The 18,912-nt window shown below is 41.0% G+C and overlaps 1 protein-coding gene across 3 annotated transcripts in view; it reads left to right on the forward strand.

Annotated features, from left to right (window-relative positions):
- The window catches only part of cacna2d2a (calcium channel, voltage-dependent, alpha 2/delta subunit 2a), an 815,854-nt gene that overhangs the window by 71,875 nt on the left and 725,067 nt on the right, over positions 1-18,912 (forward strand). For all 3 annotated transcript variants that reach the window (XM_048547478.2, XM_048547479.2, XM_048547480.2), the window contains exon 2: positions 14,092-14,173. In XM_048547478.2, coding sequence (XP_048403435.1) covers positions 14,092-14,173 — 82 coding nt within the window. The remainder of the gene's footprint in view (positions 1-14,091; positions 14,174-18,912) is intronic.

Genomic DNA, 18,912 nt, shown 5'->3' on the forward strand with positions numbered 1-18,912 from the left:
AAGGAATTGGTGGAAGATGATCTCAAGGAAGGGAGTGTCAAAGTTGTAAGCCACGTTGCTATTAAAATGCAAGAGGTGTTGTCTGTCTTTAAAATATTAGGATAGATGAGTCCCTGGGTCCTGTTGGGATCTATCCCAGAATATTGAGGGAGGCAAGAGAACAAATTGTTGGAGCATTGACTGCTATCTTTGTATCCATTGTTTAGGAAGGGTAGCAGGGATAATCCAGCAAATTACGGGGCTGTGAGCTCATGTTGGTGGGAGAGAATTTATTGGAAAAAATTCTAAGGGACAACTATGCGCATTTAGAAGCAATTTGACTTATTGAATATAGCATGGTTTTGTGCAGCGGTGATCGTGCTTCATTAACTTGGATTGAGTTTTTTGATGAGGTGGTGAAGACGATTAAGGGAAAAGCAGTTTTTGTTGTCTGCATGGATTTTGGTAAAGCTTTTGACAGGTTCCCTCATGGCAGACTGGTACATAGGGGAAGTTGCATGATATCAGGGATCAGCTGGCAAGATGGATCCAGAACTGGTTTTGTCAAAGGAGAAGGATAGCAGTGGAAGGATGCTTTTTGGAATGGACGGTTGTGACTGATGGTGTTCCACAGTGATCAGTGCTGGGACCTCTGCTGTTTGTGGTCTGCCTAAATGACTTGGAGGAAAACGTGGTTGTTCTCATTAGCAAGTTTGCAGACGATACAGGGATTGGTGGAGTTGCAGATCATGAGGATTATCAGAGGATACAGCAGGGTATAGATCAATTGGAGGCATGGGCAGAAAATTGGCAGATGGTGTTTAATCTGGACAAATGTGAGGTGATGCTTTTGGAAGGGCAAATACATGTGGAAATTATGCAGTGAGTGGCAGAACTCTTAGGAGTATTGATATGTAGAGACATCTGGGTATGCAGCTCCATTGATCACTGAAGGTGGTAGCGCAAATAGAAGAGGTAATAAAGAAAGGCCTTATGGCATGCTTGCCTTCATTGGAATGGGCATTGGGTACAAGGATGGGCAAGTTATGCTACAGCTTTACAGAACTTTAGTTAGGCCAGACTTGGAATATTGCTTACATTTCTGGTCACCACATTACCAAAACTATGTGAATGCTTTGGAGAGGGTACAGAAAAGGTTTACGAGGAAATTGCCTGGTGTGGGAGATTGTACCTATGAAAAAGGGTTTGGTTGACTGGAATTGTTTCACTGGAATGCGGGAGGTTGAGGGGCAATCTAATAAAAGTTTATTAGATTGTGAATGATATGGATAGAGTGGAAAGTATGAAGTTTTTTGCCAAGGTGGAGGATTCAGTTACTAGGGGACACAGGTTGATGGTAAAGAGATGGGCAGGGTGGGGAGTTTAAAAGAGATGTGTAAGGCACGTTTTCACACGAAGGGAGGTGAGTGCTTTTAACGCGCTGCCAGAGGAGGTAGTGGAAGCAGACACAATAGCAGCATTCAAGAAGCACCTAGACAGATACGTTAATAGGACGGGAATAGAGGGATATGAATTCTGTAAGTGAAGACAGTTTCAGCATGAAAGGGCACAATGTGTTCCGCCGGCTCAGACAGCTGAGGGGCCTGTTCCTGTGTTGTATTATTCTTTGTTCTTGTTCATTGTAAATAAATTATTTGCTGACATAAAAACTTGGCTGACTTTTTCTTAACACTAATGCTGGCATAGTCGGAGAGTGCCCATGTAATTAACCTGATTGAACTTAATAATTGTTGTTGCCAGTGGATGAATGAGAGAAGAAAAGGAACAAGTGCACTTCTCCACATCAGCTTTAATGTATATTGGGTGCTTGTCCAACATTGAACCCATTGACAAAGATGTGTATTTGGAAGTGAGGGTCTTTTTAGAAAATGAAAACCCCAGTACAGGAGGGTCCCCAATTTATGAACATCTGACTTACGAATGTGATCTCAAACAGGGATATAATTTTAAAGATCCGACATACAAACATTTCCTGCACTTACCAATAGCTGCTTTATGTTTTCCTGCATTGTGCTCCCATTTGAATACAAATCAACTTGAAGGTTGCAAGCAGGTTTCATTCTCCTGTATATGCATCTTGTTCTTTGGACTAAAGATTATACTAAGCAAGATGTCTAGTTTTGAAACTAGTGTGATGTTGCAGCAGTATGGGATATATTTTAATGCTTTATAGGCATTGTCAACTGACAAAGTAAATTCAGTGATTGTGAAGTTGATTATTGGTTTTTGATTTAAATTCTGAGAAACAGATGATCAAACCAGTAGCCAATGATCTAGGTACTGAGTGAGGAGAGCAAGAGGGGAGTATAGAACTGGAAGCAGACAATAACACGGGCAAAGATTCTCTTAGAATAGGAGAGGCTGGTGTGCCCCAAAGCTTAATTTTAAGCTGCTGTACAGTCAGACTTGTTACGGATGAAAACAAAGAAAGCATGGTCAGGGGAGTGCCAAATATCTTTTTAGAGGTTGAAAGCACTCTTAATCAATGGCTGTCTCAAATTTCAATAAACTCATCAAGGTTGTGATTGATTCTAATCTAAACTCTATGATCTGGGTTAAGTGCTATCTTTCTATTTTATGCACTTCTATCAGGTCCTCCCTCAAACTTCTCTGCTACAAAGAAAATAACCCGTGCTTATCCAGCCTCTCTCCATGGCTGGATGTTAACAAATGCATTTATATCATAAAGGTGAGAGCATTTCTCTCTTTGGTTGCTCTTTTGTTTGTATGAATGCTGTATTTCTGTTTCGTCATGAATTTGTACTGTGTTTGAACTTTTTTCTTACAATTTAATCAGTTATTTGATTGCGATTTGTATTTTGAGTCAAACTTCTCCTGTATCAACCTGAGGTAATATAGGAACAAGAATAGGTTATTCAGGCCCTTGAGCCTGTTCTGCTATTCAGTGTGATTATGGCTGATTTATGGCCAAACTCCGTACACTTGCCTTTGATCCATATTCCTTAATGCCTTGGCTTAACAAAAATTTATCCACATCAGATTTAAAATTGACAACCAATCCAGCATCCACTGCTGTTTGTAGAAGAGGGTTCCACACATCTAAACACTGTGTGTAAAGTGATTTTTAGCATTTCTCTTGAATGGTATGGCTCTAATTTTCAACTATGCTTCCTAGTTCCAGAGCCTCCAACCAGTGGAAATAGTTTATCTCTGTCCACATTGCCGTTCCTGTTAATATCTTGAAGATTTCGATCAGATCACCCAATAACCTTCTAAAATGTAGAGAAAACAAGTTTAGTTTGTGTTATCTGTCCTCACAACCTCTGAAATCCAGGTGTCATTCTTGTAGACCTGTGTTGTACTCCCTCCAAGGCCAATATATCCTTTCAGAAAAATGGTATGTCGATCTGCTCACAGAACATCAACTGGTGTCTTACATGGGTTTTGTATAACTGCAGCCTAATTTCTGTAATTCTTGTATTCCAGTCGTCTAGATGTAAAGGCCAGAATTACATTAATTTTCCTGAATATTTTCTGCACCTGCTTTTGACATTTTAAAGACCTATGCACTTGAGCCCTCAAGTTATTTTGGATTTCCAATGTATTTAACTTTATATCATTTAGAAAGTATCCTGATCTAGCCTCTCTTGGTCCAAAATGGATGATCTTTCACTTGCTTACATTGAACTCCATTTGTCACAGTTTTGCCCATTCATTTAGCCTGTCAATATCCCTTTATAATTTTATGCTGTCGTCTTCACTGTTTACAATGCTGCCTAACTTTCTGTCAGCAAATTTGGATTTATCACTTTCTCTATCATTGCCCAAGTCGTTAATAAACAATGTGGATAATTGGGGCCCTAACAATTTCAGTACCTACCTATTATTCCTCCTGTCTGTCACTTGCTACTGAACCATTTTCCCTGCCATGTTGATAACCTGTTTTCCATTCTTTGGACTTATACCTTAAGTTAATAGTCTATTAAGACATCCATAAACATTCCCCTATCCACTGTCTTAGTCACCTCTTCAAAAAATTCAGTGAAGTTTGTCAGGCCTGACCTACTTGTGAATGGTTAGGGAGGCGGGGAGTAGCTGGGATGGTTTTGGGATGTGGTCGGGGATGGGGAGCCCTGCTAGTTGGAGGAAAAATTTCTTCACCCAGAGAGTGGTGGATATATGGAATGCTCTGCCCCAGAAGGCAGTGGAGGCCAACTCTCTGGATGCTTTCAAGAAAGAGATAGATAGAGCTCTTAAAGACAGTGGAATCAAGGGTTATGGGGATAAGGCAGGAACAGGATACTACTGATTGTGGATGATCAGCCATGATCATAATGAATGGTGGTTCTGGCTCAAAGGGCCGAATGGCCTACTCCAGCACCTATTGTCTATTGTCTATAAATGGTCTACACCAAATCCTCAGACTGAGAATCCTGGTTCTGGACACACCCACCATCAGGAATGCCCTCTCTGCTGACCCGAAATGTCAAACTTTCCTGCTCTGCTGATGCTGCTTGGTCTGCTGTGTTCATCCAGCTTCACACTGTGCTATCTCAGATTCACCAGCATCGGCAGTTCCTACTATCTCTATCATGAAACCATGCTGGCTGTCCCAGATTAACTGAAAATTTTAAAGGTGTTCAGTTACCCCATCCTTGATTATAGACTCCAACAATTTCCTAACCACAGATATTAGGCTAACTGAACTGCAATTCCCTGGGTTTCCTCAATTGCTCTTAAAAAGAGGTGGAGTGATGTGCCATTTTCCAGTGCAGAGGGATGGCTTCTGTATCCAGGGAACTTTGAATGATTAAAGTTATGGCATCTACAATATGCTACCCTCCTTCAACAAAGCTGTCTTGTGGAAACTGTCAGGCCTAGAGATTTGACACTCTTTAATTCCATTAATTTCCTTGCTTTGCTTACATTAATTCCATTTAGTTCCTGTTCCAGATCCACCACTAATTTTCTTGGGACTTCTTGCAAGCTATCCTCCTTTTCTCCTGTAAATTCTGAGGAAAAGTAGTTGTTTAACATGTCTGCAGTGTAAGGTACTGTTGACATGCTGCCTAATCCCTCTATATACCCAAATTTGTTTTGTTAAAAGTTTGATTTAGCCAAAATGCCTCACCTTCCACTGATAATTGAATATATTTGCCACTTTTAAGCTCATTTTGGTATCATCTGCAAACCCTGGTACTACTGGCAAATTAGGACTATGGCCAAATTATTAATATTTACAGTGAACAACCACCTTTATATTACCATTCCCTGCATTCATGTTAATTTGAATTTCTTCCACGTGTATGTCCCAGTTTCCCATTGAGTTTTTAGCACAAGAGCAGGGATATATTGTTGCACTTATATAGGGACTTGATGAGGCCACACCTAGAATATTGTGTAGAGTTTTGGTCTCCTTTTCTGTGGAAGGGTACTGCTTCTCTTGAGGGAGTGCAGCAAAAATTTACCAGGCTGATTTCAGGGATGGCAGGAATGACCCGCAATGAGAGATTGACTAGGTGAGGATTGTTTTCGTTGGTGTTCAGTTGAATGAGGGGGGGATCTCATAGTGACTTAAAAAGTTCCAACAGGACGAGACTGGGTAGATGCAGAGAGGGCATTCCTAATGGTGGGTGTGTCCAGAACCAGGTTTCTCAGTCTGAGGATTTGGTGTAGACCATTTATAGACAATAGACAATAGGTGCTGGAGTAGGCCATTTGGCCCTTTGAGCCAGCACCACCATTCATTATGATCATGGCTGATCATCCGCAATCAGTAGTATCCTGTTCCTGCCTTATCCCCATAACCGTTGATTCCACTATCTTTAAGAGCTCTATCTGTCTCTTTCTTGAAAGCATCCAGAGAGTTGGCCTCCACTGCCTTCTGGGGCAGAGCATTCCATATATCCACCACTCTCTGGGTGAAGAAGTTTTTCCTCAAATCTGTTCTAAATGGCCTACCCCTTATTTTTAAACTGTGTCCTCTGGTCCTGGACTCACCCATCAGCGCAAACATGCTTCCTGCCTCCAGAGTGTCCAATCTCTTAATAATCTTATATGTCTCAATCAGATCCCCTCTCATCCTTCTAAACTCAAGAGTATACAAGCCCAGTCGCTCTAGTCTTTCAACGTACGATAGTCCCGCCATTCCGGGAATTGACCTTGTGAACCTACGCTGCACTCCCTCAAGAGCACGAACGTCGTTCCTCAATTTGGGAGACCAAAACTGCACACAATACTCCAGGTGCGGTCTCACCAGGGCCCTGTACAGCTGCAGAAGGACCTCATTGCCCCTATACTCAATTCCTCTTGTGATGAAGGCCAGCATGCTATTAGCTTTCTACACTGCCTGCTGTACCTGCATGCTTGCTTTCATTGACTGATGTACAAGAGCACCTAGATCTCGTTGTGCTTCCCCTTTACCAAAGTTGACTCCATTGAGATAGTAATCTGCCTTCCTGTTCTTGCCACCAAAGTGTATAACCACACATTTATCCACATTAAACTGCATCTGCCATGCATCTGTCCACTCACCTAGCCTGTCCAAGTCACCCTGTATTCTAATAACATCCTCCTCTCATTTCACACTGCCACCCAACTTAGTGTCATCAGTAAATTTGCTAACATTACTTCTAATGCCTTCATCTATATCATTAATATATATCGTAAACAGCCGCGGTCCCAGCACCGAACCTTGTGGTACCCCACTGGTCACTGCCTGCCATTCCGAAAGGGATCCGTTTATCACTACTCTTTGCTTCCTGTCAGCCAGCCAATTTTCAATCCAACTCAGTATATTGCCCCCAATACCATGTGCCCTAATTTTGTTCAGCAATCTCCTATGCGGGACTTTATCAAAGGCTTTCTGAAAGTCCAGGTATACTACATCCACTGGCTCTCCCTTATCAATCTTCATAGATACATCCTCAAAAAATTCCAGAAGATTAGTCAAGCACGATTTCCTCTTCGTAAATCCATGCTGACTCTGACCTATTCTGTTACTGCTGTCCAAATGAGTCGCAATTTCATCTTTTATAATTGACTCCAGCATCTTTCGCACCACTGACGTCAGGCTAACCAGTCTGTAATTTCCTGTTTTCTCTCTCCCTCCTTTCTTGAAAAGTGGGACAACATTTGCCACCCTCCAATCCGCAGGAACTGATCCTGAATCTATAGAACCTTGGAAAATAATTACCAGCGCGTCCACAATTTCTAGAGCCACCTCCTTAAGTACCCTGGGATGCAGACCATCAGGTCCTGGGGGCTTATCAGCCTTTAGACCTAACAGTCTATCCAACACCATTTCCTGCCTAATATAAATACCCTTCAGTTCGTCCATTACCCTCGGTCCTTCAGCCACTACTGCATCTGGGAGATTGCTTGTATCTTCCCTAGTGAAGACAGATCCAAAGTACCTATTCAACTCATCTACCATTTCCTTGTTCCCCATAATAAATCCACCCGTTTCTGACTTCAAGGGCCCAATTTTAGTCGTTACCAATTTTTTTCTTTTCACATACCTAAAAAAGCTTTTACTATCCCCCTTTTATATTTTTGGCCAGTTTTCCTTCATAGCTCATTTTTTTCTCTGTGTATTGCCTTTTTATTTAAACGCTGTTGCTCTTTAAAAGCTTCCCAGTCCTCTGGCTTCCCACTCATCTTTGCTATGTTATACTTCTTCTCTTTTATTTGTATACAGTCCTTAACTTCCCTCGTCAACCACGGCTGCCCCTGCCTCCCCTTAGGATCTTTCTTCCTCTTTGGTATGAACTGATCCTGTACCTTCTGCATTATATCCAGAAATACCTGCCATCGTTGTTCCACTGCCATCCCTGCTAGGGTATTGTACCACTGAACTTTGGCCAGCTCCTCCCTCATAGTTCCATAGTTCCCTTTATTCAACTGCAATACTGACACTTCCGATTCTCCCGTCTCCCTCTCAAACTGCAGATTAAAACTTATCATATTATGGTCACTACCTCCTAATGGCTCCTTTACTTTGAGGTCCCTGATCAAATCCGGTTCATTGCACAACACCAGATCCAGGATTGCCTCCTCCCTGGTAGGCTCCAGTAGAAGCTGTTCTAAGAATCCATCTCGGAGGCACTCTACAAACTCCCTTTCTTGGGGTCCAGTACCATCCTGATTCTCCCAGTCTACCCGCATGTTGAAATCTCCCATAACAACTGTAGTGATACCTTTGTGACAGGCCAATTTCAACTCTTGATTCAACCTGCACCCTACCTCCTGAGTACTGTTTGGGGGCCTGTAGATAACTCCCATTAGGGTCTTTCTACCCTTAGAATTTCTCAGCTCTATCCATACTGACTCTACATCTCCTGACTCTATGTCCCCCCTCGCAAGGGACCGAATATCATTCCTCACCAACAGGGCTACCCCACCCCCTCTGCCCACCAGTCTGTCCTTTCGATAGCACGTATAGCCTTGAATATTCATTTCCCAGGCCCTGTCCACTTGAAGCCACGTCTCGGTTATCCCCACAACATCATATTTGCCAGCTTCCAACTGAGCCTCAAGCTCATCCACCTTATTTCTTATGCTTCATGCATTCATATATAATATTTTTAATTTGTTTCTCCTCTCACCCTTCCTATCAATCCCTATTTCACTTGGCCATACTGTACGATCCCTTCTTGAGTTTTCTGCTCTGTTGATTCTGTTGTCCTTCTTAACCTCTCTTATTCTCACTTTCCCTCAAACTTCATTCTTAAGTTTCCAGTTTGGCCCCTTCCCCCCCATTACTTAGTTTAAACACACCTGTGTTGCAGTGGCAAACCTGCCTGCCAGAAAGCTGGTCCCCTGATTATTAAGATGCAAACCGTCCCTCCTGTACAATTTATTCTTACCCCAAAACATACCCCAGTGATCCAAGAATTTAAATCCTTGCTTCCGACACCAGTCCGTCAGCCATACATTCAGGTCCATTATCTCTCTGTTCCTGCCCTCTCCAGCCCGAGGAACTGGTTAGCCATCCAGAGATAACCACCCTGGAAGTCCTGCTTTTCAGCCTTCTTCCGAGTTCTCTGAAGTCCCGCTGTAGAATGTTCCTCCTTTTCTTCCCGACATCATTAGTGCCGACCTGCACCACCACCTCTGGGTCTTCACCTTCACCCTTGAGGATTCTCTGCACTCTATCAGTGACGTCTTGGATCCTGGCACCAGGAAGGCAACATACCATCCTCAAAGCTCGCCTGTTGCCGCAGAAACCCCTGACAGTCCCTCTCACAATGGAGTCCCCTATTACCACAGCTCTCCGTGATGTCTGACTTCTCGGCTCTGCCTCTATAGCAATTTTTGACTCGCAGACCTGTCCACCTTTCGGACTGGCAGTGTCGTCTGTTTCGGCAGTTTCCAAGACAGTCAGCCTGTTTACAATAGGTGTTTGCGCTGGGGTCTCTTGTACTTCATTCATGTCTTCCTTTGTCATCGACATCCCCCTTCTCTCTTCAGGTATCCTCAGTGTAGTGATCTTGCTGAAGATCCTGTCCAGAAAATTCTCATTCTCTCGGATGAGCCTGAGGTCTTCTAGTTCTTTCTTCAGTGCTGCAACAACCTCCTTCAGAAGCTGAATGTGTACACACTTACCACAGCTATAGGAGCCAGAAACATCATCAGTGTCCCTGACCTCCCACATCATGCATGCAGCACACTGAATCAGCTTGGCAGTCATGTCTTCACCCTCTGGGTGGCATAATCTCCTCACTGAGCCTCTTCACCGAAAACTCGCACTTTACTCACCAGGCACTTCCCTTAGCCCTTGTGTGTTTGCTGTGAGTCTGTGGACTCTTAATTAGTTAGAGGAGGAGGGTGGGAGGGAGGCCTGAGAACACACCTACTTAAATAGCACTCCGCTGCAAAAAGGACCCGCTGGCTTCAAGGTAAGTACTTAAGTAGCACTCACTTACCTTCCCAACTGCCTGTCTGCCCTGACCTCACGTCCGCCCGGCTCGCGCCACTCTCCGCTGCAAAAAGGCCTGCAAAATTTTACAAATATTGTAGGATGGAAATGAGGAGACACTTCTTCACCCAAAGAGTGACAACTCTGTGGAATTCATTACCACAAAGTAGTTGATGCCAAAACATTAAATGTATTCAAGAAATGGCTAGATATAGCACTTAAGGCAAATGGGCTCAAAGGTTATGGGGAGAAAGCAGGTTTAGGCTCCTCTGATGCTGCTTGGCCTGCTGTCTTCATCCAGCTCTACACCACCTTATTTCTTATTAGGCTTTTGAGTTGGACGATCAACCATTATGAATAGTGAGGCAGGCTCAAAGGGCTGAATGGCCTCATCCTACTCCTATCTTTTATGTCTCTGTATATACTTAAATCTATTATTTCAGCCTCTGTTGATGTTCATTTCTACAAATTTTAGCTGAACAGTGATCTTGTCTGCTGTTAGTCAACCATTTTGTAGCCTTGGTTGTCATGGTGACAAAATTGGTGATTTAGCTTATTCCTCAAATTGCATTCAGTAGATGTTGAAGCTGGTATGAGTGATGTTTAATGAGCTCCCTCCCTGGGTAGTGATTGATGGGAACACTGTAGAATAGTTGGATGAATATAATGATTATTTTATGAAGCTTTGCCCTTGTAGAGTAACAGTAAACCTTTATGGGTTTGTTGTGGCCTTGGGATGCTATGGTGCCATGGTATAGGTTAGACTCGATTGCGCAGTCACACACAGATGAGTTCATGCCTGGTACACTGCATGTAATTACGATAAGGCATTCTGTGTTGCAAAAAGCATTCTAGTTATCAGGTTTGTTATAGTCTTAGTAAAGAACAAAGAACTGATATTCTAGGCTGCCATGTTTTACCTCTGTGCTACATAATATGACCAGTAATCAACTAGCCTCATTGAGAGCTGAAAAATGTAAAGTTCTGTGGTTTTGAATATAAAGCATGTTTGTCTTTTGGTTCCCATAAGATACATAACATGATGGTAGTGTGTGTCCAGGAAGAAAAAGCTAAACATTTCAATCAAATGTAATGGTGAAGTTGCTTGAAAAATCAACCCAAATTAGTCTTGCTGAGAGCATGACCAGTGGAATTAAACATGCAAAATTAAAATGGCTGCCACCACGGTAATAAAGACACGGCTTCAGTCAGTGGTAAATTGGGAGCTGATGATGTTGTATAGGCAGTTTAAATGTTTAACCAAGAGTACACCCTGCCAACTTTCAGAGCAGGAGAGGAAGAGTTAAATGTATTTAATAGCTAATACCTGAATGAGCAGGACAATAAAAACGTTCAGAAAACCCAGCACACATCACTAACTAAAGTCAACTAATCTATCCACCTATTTAAATTTCAACGCCTAAGACCGGAATCAGGTGAGTATGTTGAACTTTTCATTAATTTGAAAGATACAGCCAGAAAGTATAAAAGTAAGGACACAGATGAACGGCTGCTAGACGAACTTAATTAGGACCCTGGAAATACAATTGTCATACCACATTTGGTCGAGAATGGTGGAAAATGATTAACTAAGAGGAGGAAGATGCTTTACAAACATTCCCAGCTTCAGTCATGAAGGGAGCCCAGCACATCAGTGCAAATGAAAAGGCTGATATATTTGCAAAACCTTCTTGTTACTTCGGTTAGACACTTGGCGTGTGACTCTTATACCTATCATATCATCCCAGCCGTTTGGTTTGTTTCCATCGGCACCTTACTTTTAACTTATTGTAATTATCTCTCTGCCTGAGTTAATTGGCTTATAGGTCATCCCTTCAGTTAATATTCAGCTGTTGACACTTTACTCACACCGCCTGACACTTTTGATCACCTGCAAAGACTAATTATTCAGTCTATTGACACTGCACTCACATCATTTCTATGATCTTTTGATCTGTGTGCCCATTATCTTTCTACCTATAAATTCTGTGCCTGTATGCATTTCTTCACTTCACCTGATGAAGGGGCAGCACTCCAAAAGCTTGTGATTTCAAATAAACCTGATGTCATGTGACTTCTGACCTAATCTAGTTACACTAAAGGAAGGATATGATTGCAGTGGAGAGAGTGCACAGGACATTCACCAGAATGTTACCCAGGTTGAGGCATTTCAGGAAGGCATTTGAAGAGAAAGTGCATAGGTTAGGGTTGTTTTCGTGAGGCATTTGAAGAGAAAGTGCATAGGTTAGGGTTGTTTTCCTTGGAACCTAGAAGACCGAAGAAGCACCTGATTGAGATCTACAAAATTGAAGAGTACAGCTAGAGTTGATAAGAATAAAGTGTTCCCCTTGGTAGAGGGTTCAATTACCACTGTGCTTAGGTTTCATGTAAGGGACAGGAGCTTTAAAGGGGATTTAAGGAGAATTCTTTTTCACCAGAAAGCGATGGGTATTTGGAAATCATTTCCTGAAAGGTGGTAGAGGCAGGAGTCATTACAGCATTTAAAAAATAATTAGATGAATGTTTGAAATGATACCATACAAAATAGCCAAATGCAAGGAAATCCGCAAGGTTATCAACTTCAGTAGGGAAAACAGTGCGGCAGAGTATTATTTAAATGGTGAGAGATTGGAAAGTGTTCTTGTAGAAAGGGATCTTGAAAGTCCTTGCATACTGGTCATTGAAAGCAAACATGGTATTATCGTTGGACTGTTAAGACCCAAGTAACGTTCTGGGGACCCAGGTTGAAATCCTGCCACTGCAAATGGTGGAATTTGAATTTAATAAAACCCTGGAATCAAAAGCCCTGCGACAGCCATGAAATCCATTGACAATTGTCGGAAAAACCCATCTGGTTCACTAATGTCCAATAGGGAAGGAAACTGCCATCCTTACCTGGTCTGCCATACATGTGATTCTCGACCCAAATGTGGCTGACTGTTGATTGTTTTCTAGGCAATTAGGAATGAGCAATAAATGTTGGCCTAACCAGAAACACCCACATCTTGTGAATGAATTAAACAAAGGTGTAGCAGGTAGTTGTAAAGATAGGCTTTACATGCAAGAGAGTTTGTATATAGGAACAAGAAAATTGTACTGCAACATTAAAGAGCTCAGGTGCAAGTAACAACACCTTCATTTTCACACTCTCTTGACTGAGTGTGAACAGTGCAGTTGATCAGCCCTGTTTAAGATGTCCTCAGGACTGGTGTCACTTTTCCCTCTCCACAGATGCTGTCTAACCTGCTGAGTACTTCCAGCATTTTCTGTTTTAGTTCCGATTTTCAAAATTTTCAGTACAGTATTTTTCTTTTCTCTTGCAATTTAAATGCTGCTCACCTACAATCAAGCAAACCCTTGATTGGTACAACCATCAAGGGAAAAAAAACAATAAAGGAAAGAGAAAGGAAGACATTTCAAGAGGCATACCTTGTGGAGAGTACAGCGATCTGTATCCACTTGTCAGTCCTGGAGCTAGGGTTTAAAAAATTGCTTGCCACATTGTAATGGAGATGCTACAGATGCAGTTGTACACTATTCCACACCTGTTTAGGGAACAGGTTACTAATCATAAATTTTCTGAAAACACAACACCCAAAACTAAAATCTCTCACTTTTTACTTTCTATTGCATTCATTGTTCTTTTAAAAATAGAAACCTTGGTTGTCTCTGTGACATGCTGTCTATCCTCTGTGTTAAACTTCTGTGGTACCATATGAGAATTCATCAGCCTGTGCTTTTACCAATCTGCACCTTGGCGCCCTCTTCTTTATTTAATTGTGATATGTTCCTGTGGAGAAAATATGAGTCAGATTAGGCAAACGGAATCTTCCCTTTACAGTAGACTGATTTATAGACTTTTTCATATGTTTGGTGTTGGCTGAATTTTCAAATAATTACAGTATTTCATTTAATGTGCTTCATGTATGAGAGCAAGTGTACTAAAATTATCTGATGCCGGCCGAGATTATTTGTATTGTGATGGTGTTTGATGACTTGGCCACAATCTTGAGTGATCAACTTGTAAAGTTGATTAAACTGCTGCAGTTTGGTGTTTGGTAGAGACTGAGTATAGTTCTGAAGAAAAGACATGTAAAACAATAAAAATTGCCACCTTTGTCTTGAAGAACTGAAGGATTTTTTCAGTGCCAAATTATAGTGCTTTGCACAATTAGATTCTTAGTTATTACAACTTTGTTTTCTCTTCTTAGGATTCAGTACTGGGCAGGGAGAATTGAACAAGAGCTAGATCGAGTAGTCCGACAGGTCAGTGGGATTCAACAGCTCAAAGCAGTAAGTATCATAAATTTAATGCCTCTACTGGGTAGAATGTTAGACATCGTATGTTACCCACATTATAACAGAGACTATACTTCAGAAGCACCTTGTTAACTGAAAGTTGCCTGAACTTCCTAAGATTGTGAAAAGGCATTTATAACTGCTAAAATGAACAAAAACAGAAATTGCTTGAGAAACTCAGCAGACCTCGCAGCAACAGTGGAGAGGGAAGATGGAGTTCTGAAGCATAGCCACTGGACCTGAAACATTAACACTTTCTTTCTTCACAGATGTTGTTAGACATGCTGAGTTTTTCCATCAATTTCTGTTTGTATTTGTTTCACATCTCCAGCATCCATAATTCTGTTTTTTTTTGGTGCATAAATACCAGTCTGTCGTCCTTTGCATTAGCTAGCTTGTTGGGAAGTTTTATTTGGAAAATAAAGCGACATATGGTGGCTGGGATGGTGGGTACTGAGTGCTAACTGAGGCCCTACAGCAGTTGTCTTCTTGGCCAATATGTTGGTTTTTGTGTATCGCTGCAGCATATTGCAGGTGCACTTCAATCGTGTAATTAGTGAACATTACCTCAAATAACTTCTTTGCTTTTACATAATTCCAAGCCTTCTAGATTTAAGTCATGAACAGTGTCCTTTCTCTAGTGAAATGTGGTTCCTTTGAGTCTTCTGTCTTTAAAGCACTGAATCAAAGAATCATCATTGTTTATCTGCGATCTCTGTCCAATGTACCATTCTCCTTTCAGTGGCATACAGCTGTGGTTTCACCTGATTAATAAATATTTATATGTAAATATAAGTGTAGATTGATATAGCTGAATGGTCAGAAGTCACGCTCCACTGTTAATGAAGCAGAGTTAGAAATGATCATTGTCTAATCATTGAAAGTTTTCAGTTCATCACTTGTGTAGCAGATGCATTCATACTTCATACTTCCATGTACATTCACATATTCCAATGTATATTTAGATATCTACTTTAACATCAATTTGTCATCCATCTATTTGCTTAATTAGATGAGATGCTATTAATTCACCTTACAATGCTCACCTGGTCACTTAGCTTGATTTAGTATGATTAATAAATGTTTCAAGATTACTAGAAGCCACCACTTCTGTAGACACTTTTAAAGCATATCTCTGCAGAAGTCCATTATACTCTATTTTGTACCCAGTGACTCTTAAATAGGTAGCAGAGAATGATGTTAAATGATAAGCCTTTTTTGATCAAGTTGTCTAAACTTTACTGGCAATAGTCGTCTGTGAAACTTGGTAAAATAAATTCTCTGCTTCATATTACATAGTTCCCAGGTGATACTGATGGGAGATATAGTGATAGGAATGTTTGAGTCAATGTGTTCTGGGTTGCCACGCTCTTTGATGCTTACTTAGGTACAGCCACACATAAGCACAGATTTTATGTTGCTAATGGGAGTGCAAACTGCTAGCTTATTTTATTTATTCTAACTTTGCTGGCAGCTCAATCACCATGACTTACTGATTCACCACGCAGTAGATGAGGACTTCCAGGTCATTGTGCATTAACCCACATTAGGAAATCTTTGCTATCTGTGCTAGCAAAGCAAACAAAATTCACATCTGCTATAGGTTTGCAGATGGGAGATGCAACGGTAGTCTCTCAGTGGGGTTGCACAAATGCAGTATCAGCTCCAAATGTGATTGCATTTAAATGTCTTCACCATTAACTATTGTAGAATATCTTCCTTGTATCTTATTAATAAGTATTTGCTGATGGGCTGCTGGTTAACAAATTATCTGATTAATTAAATGTCCAACATTATAAAACGCTCAGTTGGGGTTATTGTTGTGGGCATTAATATATAACAAGCACTGTGCTTTGCATCTTTAGATGTAACTCTATCTGCTGTCAGAACTAGCAGCTCTAAAATCCCATTCTAATGTTTAGTGTTCCAATTCACATAGTCTTTTTCTGTTTTACTTGATGCTATTGCAATGCATTGTTGTAATCTGAAATAAAAGCTAATGCTCGTAATGGCAACTATAATGTTACAAATTTGCTTTTATTTAAAAAAAAGGATGTCCAACTGACTCACTTCATGTTGAGAACACTGCTATACTTTTCACATGTGACTTGTATGTAATTCTAGATGCAGAGCAATATCACTCATTCTTAACTATCTTCTGAAACGGATTAGAAGTGATTCAGTTGCACTGTAAAATTAGCTAGATTGGTTGGAATATCTTCACCACATCATTTGCAATAATTTAAGTTGGCTCACTGTTACCACCTCAAGGGTAATTTTGGATGGGCATCAAATGCTGACCTTATTAGTGATGCCCACATCATATGAAGGAATTTTAGAACAAAACATTCACTGTCAGAAGAAGACCATTCATATCACTGAGCTGTTCACTTAGTCAATTAGATTATGGCAATATCTGAATTTCATCCAACTGCTTTGGTAACCCCTATTACCATTACTTATGAAGAATTTCACAATTTCAATTTTGACATTTTTAGTCTCAACAGCTTATTGAGGATGAGTGTTCCAGATTTCCACTTAAATAAAAGAAAGAACTGTGGATTCTGGACAGCTGAAACAAACAAAAACAGACATTTCTGGAGAAACACAGTAGGTCTGTCAGCATTTGTGGAGATAAAACAGAGTTAGGCTTCTAGTCCTGTGATCCTTCAGAACTTTCTGAGCAAGGGTCACATGTCTTGAAATATTAATGCTTTCTGTCTGCAAATACTGCTACTCCTGCTGAGTTTCTCCAGCAATTTCTGTTCTTGTTTATTCCATATTTCCAGTACCCTTTGTGTAAAGTACTTGCTGTCCTCAATCTGAACGGGCTGGCTAATCTTAAAAATAAGCCCCTTGTTCTAATCACCCCACGAAAGGATGGATCACCTTCTGCCTGGATGGTGCATTGCCACAGTAATGTGTGTATGTACGTAACTGATGTATGTAAGTTTCTTGATGCTCAAAGCCAGGAAATTGACAGTCCTTTCTGACGTCAGAATCTATGGTGTGCAGTAGATACAGTGATGATTTATGGTAGAGATAGTGGGGACTGCAGATGCTGTAGTCAGAGATAGAACAGTGTGGAGTTGGAGGAACACAGCAGGCCAGGCAGCATCAGAGTTGATGTTTTGGGTCAGGACCCTACTTCAGAAATGGATCTATCCAAGAATTTTAGCTATCAGTTCAAGAAAAGCGGGGGAGGAAATTCTCAGGAAAAGTTCTCCAAAAGATAAAATTTGATGACAAAACAAGTGTTGTCCTCAAGCTGCTACATACAACATGCAGAACCTTATGACTTGTGTTTGCATGCTGACCTTGCAGATTTTTTTCATAGCCTTATTTGTTACTCATACATATGCTGCTGGCTGCCTTGAAATATGGCCCATGTCATAATGCTATGATGTTGAAGTGAGGAAACCACAGGAGCTTCATAGTCACAGTGAGAGGAGCTGAGCAGTCTTACCACTCTCATTCTGCCAGATCAGGTCTTGTATAAACCCTGTCATTTCCCAGTAGTTCTGCTAAACCTTGGACATTGACTTCAGTAGCACCTGGCCACTAACCAGGCAAGTCAGGTGTGTCTGAAATTGGCAGCATGGAGCAGATGGCAGATCTTTTCTGCCTGGTCTGTTAATTTAATGTGATGATCTCTCTTGCTGTTGCTCACTGAGGTGCTGCTGTATGCAGTACCAGATTCTCTTCAGTCTGGCACTAAACCAATACCAGTATGTCCAGAAAAGTTTGCACACCAGACTGTACCTCAGCCATTCTACACATGCAGCATGCCACTGCCATGTACTTTCATGTTTTTCTTCTGTGCATCATATTTACCTTTCTTTTACTGTATCTTTTGCTCCAGACATATGAACACAAAGTCTATGTTTGCACTGTTGCACAGTACTGAATATTGTTCTGTTGTTTGATAGTGAAAACATTCCAGGCAATTCTAATCCTACCAGCTCAGTTCCATAAAGAAGTTCCTTTATGGATTCTCCAAAAAGCAAACAGGAGCAGAAACCCATGGCTGACTTAAACACTGAACTCCTCTCCTTTGTATAATGTCCGCAACATTCTTTGTACTGCTCTGACCAGATCACACAAATCAAGCACATAAAATTGGATTATGTCAATTTGCGTGATTTGAGTATCTGATTTGCCCACTGGGGAGCTCTTGAATTGAATTAAGCCTAGTTCAACACATGCACGTTCAGTTAAACTGTTTTAAAGTTTTTCGCTTGTGTTTGTAGTGGTTGTGTCGCCACGTACATTTGCGTTAAGTTGTAGAATTTTCTTCCTAACCTGCTCTGACTCAACTGCTTTAAGACACTGTCTAAAATCTAACACTTTGAAGATTTTAGTTACTTGTCCTAACACTTCCTCTGTTGGTTCTTCAACCAATATTTGTATAATTACAGTCCTGTGAATCAAGTTAGAATGTTTTGTTGCCATATATATGCAGGCTTTCTTGGGCTTGAAATTCTGATCCTGTACTTCCATTTATTTGAATGGTGAAAAATTATGGGTTGGGGAGCACAGAATTGAACATTTTTTTTAAGCCAGTGATTTAGTATTTGTAGCTTAGAATTTTGGTTAATTGCAGCAAAACCTGCAGATTCTAATCAGCTGATCAATGGTGAGTAACTCAGAACACAGGACAGTAAAAAACATAGAACATAGAACACTACAGCACAGTACAGGCCCTTCGGCCCTCGATGTTATGCCGACCTGTC

The sequence above is a fragment of the Stegostoma tigrinum genome, chromosome 11, assembly GCF_030684315.1.
Source record: "Stegostoma tigrinum isolate sSteTig4 chromosome 11, sSteTig4.hap1, whole genome shotgun sequence".
In the NCBI taxonomy this organism is placed as follows: domain Eukaryota; kingdom Metazoa; phylum Chordata; class Chondrichthyes; order Orectolobiformes; family Stegostomatidae; genus Stegostoma; species Stegostoma tigrinum.